Raw genomic sequence first — 6,770 nt, 5'->3', positions numbered from 1 at the left:
GTAAAAAATAAATAACGGAATTTGTTAATTTTTATATCGTCGTTTAATTAAAATTATTTATGTAAAGTAAAGCTTAACAATAATAATATAATTATATACTTTTAAGAAATAAGAATGGCATCAATAATTTACAATTAAAACATTGTCTGCTTAATATTTTGATGTCATTAAACAAATCCCGTTGATGAGGTACCTCCTAATCGAAGTCAACAAAACATCTAGAATATTACGATATTGTCGTACTATAAGCAAAATGTTGTGTTGCTTTAAAAGCTTTAAGTACTAAAAGAATATTTGGGGTATTCGCTTTATTCACTTTTCCTGTTACTTCTATTTTTAAGCCTGTTACATCCTATTAGTAATATCTGAACTCAAATTCTTATAAACCAAGCATTTTCATTCAGTCGATTTACCACATTAACGACTTAGGTGCTTTTATATAAATTTTACTCAAATTTTGTGCAATAAATAGGTATCTACTCAACCTTACAATTGTAGAAAATTACAGATAGCTTTAGACGGTAATTCTATTATTACAGCCGCAGGCGATCCGAACACGTCCATCATAATTATTATCCGTCAAGTCTTTATAAATAAACATCTTTATTTATTTTTATACATATTTTTAAAACTTCTTCGATGTTTTGCAATAAACCGTATAATCACAGGAAACCTCATTCATATACATGAAATACCCTTGTTTAATATTAACCATCAACCTAAAGTACCTTGTTGGAATAAATACAACGCCACCATTTAACTCAGCCACCACAACCAGCTTCATTACAAATTTATACACGTAAGCGAGGTGTATTTAGTTAAAATTTTATGAAATTCCGACCATGAAATTATTAAAAATGTATTTCATTTTATCTCGTGAAAAACATTTTCGGAAAAGTTTTACAACTGGATGGAGCAAATGATACATTTCGGAAAGGCTATAATTATATAATTATGTTTGTTTTATCTGAACACAGAGTTGTAACGAGACTCAGTGGACATTCGGTACGGTTTGATGACGTCAAATGCGTTTAGAGCGCGGGGCGGACGCGGGCCCACGCTGAGGCGCCTGCTACGAGCAACGTTGCACAGCCCGCGATCTGAAATTCAAATTATATCTATACATATAATATTAACTAGTGGTCGCCGAGTGGTCGAAATTCGTTAATAAATAATTTAAATTATAAGTTTGACATTATTAGGATTCTGTTGTCAAAGACTATACTTCTATAATAATAAACAAATAAACAAAAGAGTAGGTATATGTATGCGCGCGCGCGCGCGCGCGTGTGTGTGTGTGTGTGTGTGTGTGTGTGTATGTGTGTGTATGTGTGTGTATGTGTGTGTGTGTGTGTGTGTGTTTGTGTGTGTGTGTTTGTCAAATACATGGTAGTGTGTGTAAAGTTTTATTTTATGATTTAATCTATTTTTATGCGTTATTAAAAAACATTAGCATTCTGCACTCTTTCTCTATACAAACTAAAAGTGTGCGAAATTTCATTCAAAGTTTTTGCTTCACGTATTAATATATAATAGATATATATTATAAATAATAGAAGATTCTTAAGTATAAACATTTCAATAGCATACTGAAAGAAATTCGTACACTACTTTATGTCTAAAATCTTCTCTCTACATAATGTTAAAAGTTTACGTTAGATTATTATTAGACGCTATTTATGACAATAATTTTTTAGATTTTTTTACTTTATCAAATGTAATCTAAAAAATATTTAGAATAAAATATTATCAGAATTACAATTCTAATACCTACAACAAATTGTTTATACCACAGACAGTTGATTTACAAAATACATAATACGATTTTTTTTAAATAGGTAGTTGGTAACTCAACTAAAACCATCCTTATGGTTTAAATTTATTCTTTATTCTCAGGTTTTGTCGTAATCTATTCAGCCGTAATATTATTTACGTCGTTTTCTTAAAAGTATTAATAGTGATGATAACATAAGTAAAATATAATGAGATTGTTGTCATATTATAAATACTAAGCAATCGAAGAAAATTTTACACACAAGACAACAAATACTCTTAGCAAAATTATTCGTTCTAATAACTAAACATTTAGACTTCGCTAATAAGCATTTTTTAACCTCTACTGTTCTACGTAAAATATATTTTAATTTTAGGTTTATTTATTAATTTTTATGCTACCATATCACATACACAAATAGATTAAGTAAGTCTATTCTAGTCTATAAAAATATGAACACGAACACAATGTTTGCCTATACGAGATATTTACACCAAACCTAATTAGCGTAATCTCAATACTCCAAAAACGTAGCGCTAAGCAAGGTGAAACACTATAGTGTTACCCTCGAACTATACACTCGAGCAAGCCTCTTACCTCGCCAACAAGAACAGTAGCCTTTTAAACTGAGACTCTCCTATAACAAAGCACCATTTATCACTTAGAATAAAAAAAACTTCATGAATAAGAGAATCAATCATTTGTTACGAAAAGTTCTTGACCTTTATAATATATAATGAAATTCCTTTGTACCTAATGTTGGAATTTTAAATAAAAGAAACTTAGTCACGATTTAAATATTTCGCGTTTATTTGTTGAAAAATTAAAACTTCTAGTGATACAATGTGATGAAAGATGTAAATATGGTTGAAGTCTGTAACAATGAGTTTAATCGAGCAAGCTTCAGTGAGTATGAAACAAACAATAAACAAAAGAGAGTGGTGTAACCTTGTGCGGGCTTCACTCTGGAGACAAGTGCCCGTGACACGATCACAATGAGCCTGGGTCCCAGTTCACTGTAGGTATGACCCATGCACAACCGCCACTTGAAATGAAAATTAATTAAAATAAAGGTGAAGTGAAGTGATTTATTGAATAAAAAAATGTGCAATCGATCGACGTTCTATAAAATGGGCTGATTTATTATGCTATGAATGTACTGTATGTTGAACACACTAAATGGTTTATAGAAAAACATAGTAAAAAAATTAAAAAAAAGTAGTGATGTAAATTAAGACAAATACTATTAAATAAAAACCGGCCAAATGCAAGTCGGACTCGCGTACCGAGGGTTCCATACAAAAATTATTGAAAACATTTTTATTATATAATGTAACACGTGTTCATGGGAAGAGCTCTGTAGGTTTTGATTCTCTTGGGAGTATCGAAAATTTGAAGCATAAATGGCCGTTGGTCGATTGATGTTTTGATTACATTGGCCTAAAAGTTTTTTTTTTTTTAATTTTTCTTCACAAATGTTTTTATTCTTAGGATCAATGTACAATTAAAATTTAAATAACAAAACTAGTTAATTATGGGTGAAAACCATTAAAAATTACCATTTTGACATCATATTTGTCCATGCGTAATATTTAACAAACTATTCTCTTGTCTCAAGCAATAAGAGCTTGGTATGGTAAAATAGTACATTATCTAACATAATATTATAGTTTTATGAACCTTATTAAAAGTATTTAGTAAATGCAATTCTTTTTTCAGACCGAAACCGGATTTTCTCCATACAAAATAATTTGTCCTTTTCATGACTCGCGTTACAAAAAACATTTTAAAAAGAATACTAAATATTGTATGGAAATATATGATTATTTTTTGTAAATGTAATATGATTACTTATAGTTATCGGGTAAAGCTAACTTAATTTACTTATTTCGTATACAAATAATTGTTTCCAAACATGATGTCCGTTATTTTGTTCATTTTTGTTATTCCCTTTTCTCACAACCTAATTTAGTAAAATTTGATGTTTATCAAATAGGAAAACTTACTTTTTAAGAAGCCAATCAGAAGCCAGAAGCTGTGTACCTTGTCGACGATTTTGTTATCGTATGTCAAAGCGAATGAATGTGTACTTTTGTGTCGGCGAACGAAATTCCAACTTTAATTCATCATATTTGTTATCTACTAAACTCCTCAGGTAAGAGAATACTTATATATTTAATTCATTCATAATAAACACGGTTTATTTTAATCATGATTGAAAAGCAAGGTGTTTAACATACTGATATTCTTGTTTGACTTAAAGTATTTTTATGTTATGTTCTAAGTAGAGATTTTGTTCATTTTTGTTATGATTTCGTCACTTTTTTTGTCACGTCACAAAAATGATATAACAAAAATGAACTAAAGACGCATTCACAAGTCTGATTTTTGTTTTTATTATAGTTTTTTTTTTTTGAGGCTATGCCAGACTGTTTTTGGCTAAAAAGCACCACATGTGAGTAGACCCCTATCTGAGGTGGCGACTAAGGGGGGATTAAACGGTTAAGTTATAACCTAACATTAAAGTTTTTTTTTACTGGTATTCTCAGGTCTTAATGTCTCGAGAACCTAATTCAATGACTGTAACCACAGTTTTTACGGTGATTTCTTGTGTCTGGTCTTTAACGCTCCTTGAGTGAGCATTTTATTGTTATTGGTGGACCCATTCATAAAATGCACTATCAATCAATTTTGACTATGATCACGTGATATTTGGACTTCTGTCAAATTATTTCTTATAAAAATTCGAGTTTTCCGGCATTTATCAATGAATTCACAAGGCGGTCAAATACGAAAATCTAAGGTACGCATGTAACTGATAGTATTGAAAAGTGTTTCCCAGTATTTGCTTATTGTAATGGAAAATTTTGGGAATTCGCCTTCTTATTATTGATTTTGCCAATATGATCAGTGATCGATACTGAGCATCCCAATTTTTTTTGTACTCATTAAAAAGTAGTGATGTATAATATCTCTTATTTTTCTTTTTAGAATGCCGATGACAGCAGCGAATGTCAGCGACGATATAGACGACGATTAAAAGAACATAATCCGCAAAAATTTGAAGAATTAACATTTAATAAAATTAAAAAAAAAATAATAGAAATAATTATCCGTTGTTGTGTGAATTGTAAAAAGACCCTAATTTTTCATTTTTGTTACGAGTTTCATTTTTGTTATGGTTTCATTTTTGTCACAATGGTCATTTTAAATGGTTTTCACCCTTATACGTAGGTGGGTTATTACGTAGTTAGTCTAATAAGAATAAAAATATTCTTAATTATTTAATAAGGAAAATTGATTTGAGACTTAACGTCAGTACTTTTATAATAATAGTAAACAGTAGTTAAGTAAAAAATAAATTGCACGTCAAAATTTAATCCGATTCAAAGGACTTTCCGTCAATGCACATAAGTTCTAAGTGTTATAAGTAATTTCACATTTATGCGATACTAAAATGCCCATATAGATTAACCACTCTACGACGAAACCCACCAAGCTATAGCATATTCCTAATAACGAAGACCAAAGAGCATTACAACAACCACCTTCGAATTGTCATTTTGAAAATTAAAATTTTATTTATCGTTAAAAATGAAGCTATCACTTGATTCGGAGTGTAGATTCCGAAGAAATGTCCGCAGTTACTCTTTATAAATAAAACTTTGTATTTTTGTATTTATTTTTAAGTTTGTGTTTTAATATGAAATTGATAATATCTTGCATGAAATACAGCGTCACTAAATCCACCAAATTGTTAGAATACATATTAAAATAACAAATACATGTGATTTGTCTCACCTATGAGGTGCTCGATGTGGCGACCCGGGTGGTGATGATGAAGGGGATAGGGCTGGGGTCGCAGGCGCTGAAGCGGCTCGTCTCCGAGAGTACTCACTGCCTCCAACCGCCATCGCTGATCCGCCGCCACTCGGGTCGGTTACTCGAGTTATGGACAAACCTGATGCTGACCGAGTCGGTCGAGACGGAACTATAGGCACAAAACATCAAATACATTTTATTACTATTGCAAGTTTATCATATCGTTTCAGCCTGTAATATCCCACTACTGGGCATAGGCCTCTTTCCCCATGTAGGAGAAGGATCAGAGCTTAATCCACCACGCTGCTCCAATGCGGGCAAGTTTATCATATATCCGACTTTATTATAAGGCCATTCAAAAGAATGCTTATGTTTTACTTCTTTTTTTTATTCGAAATATTCGCACATTCATGTTGGATCTCAAATTACAAAAATTATGAACTTATATATCAATAAAGTGTCTTTATAAGTTGTGTGCACGTGTTCTGTATACGCATAAAATAATTAGAAGTTTTTAAAAGCAGATGCAACTTGTTAATTGCTTGTGTGACTAATTTTAAGCGTTGTGCATTTTACACATATTGCATTTGTTATACTGCTGTCCATTTGCAGCATTTTTAAAAATAAAAATATATAAATTACTTGGTATATTATATTACCCCCAGTATAACTGTAAAGGCCGGCAGGGGAGGATCGCGGTCGATAACCAGATGCAGTTGATGTCGTAGACAAAGTGGAAGGTGACCTCTTCAGACCAGCGGAATCGCCTGTATTCGTTGCTGTTGAAGGCCTTCGTGGTCGAGGTTGTCTTTTTGAACCGGTTCTGCACACACCTACATTAAAAAAAGTGATGATACACAAAAATACCTTGTTTTATTATATTGCTTACATAAAAATAATTCAAGGGAAAAGTGTTTTAAGGATAATAAAAAACAGCAGTGTTTTAGCTACAAAAAATGACTATTTAAAAAGCAAATTATAAGAAATATGTTACAAATTATCATTTTTTAAATAATCAGCGTGATAATATTACAGCCGAAAGCCCTAAGTGCTTATTAAAGTATTTCTAGTTACTTCGTTAAAAACCCACACGATGTAGTGCTTGGTTATTAAATTCGAATGTTAGGTATGCTTCAGCTAGCTAAATATGACAAGTGCTCTTTCAAACTTGTGT

General features: G+C 31.3%; 1 protein-coding gene across 1 annotated transcript in view; it reads right to left on the bottom strand.

Annotated features, from left to right (window-relative positions):
* Positions 1-934: 934 nt before the first annotated feature.
* The window catches only part of LOC123659398 (protein phosphatase Slingshot-like), a 41,715-nt gene continuing 35,879 nt past the window's right edge, over positions 935-6,770 (bottom strand). The window contains exons 6-9 of the mRNA XM_045594614.1: positions 6,256-6,429; positions 5,576-5,765; positions 2,723-2,819; positions 935-1,100 (exon numbers count right to left, since the gene is read on the bottom strand). Of these exons, the coding sequence (XP_045450570.1) occupies positions 2,765-2,819; positions 5,576-5,765; positions 6,256-6,429 (419 nt within the window). The 3' untranslated portion in view covers positions 935-1,100; positions 2,723-2,764. The remainder of the gene's footprint in view (positions 1,101-2,722; positions 2,820-5,575; positions 5,766-6,255; positions 6,430-6,770) is intronic.

Source organism: Melitaea cinxia, chromosome 14 (genome assembly GCF_905220565.1).
Source record: "Melitaea cinxia chromosome 14, ilMelCinx1.1, whole genome shotgun sequence".
NCBI lineage: Eukaryota > Metazoa > Arthropoda > Insecta > Lepidoptera > Nymphalidae > Melitaea > Melitaea cinxia.
This window is presented reverse-complemented; position numbering and strand designations above follow the sequence as displayed.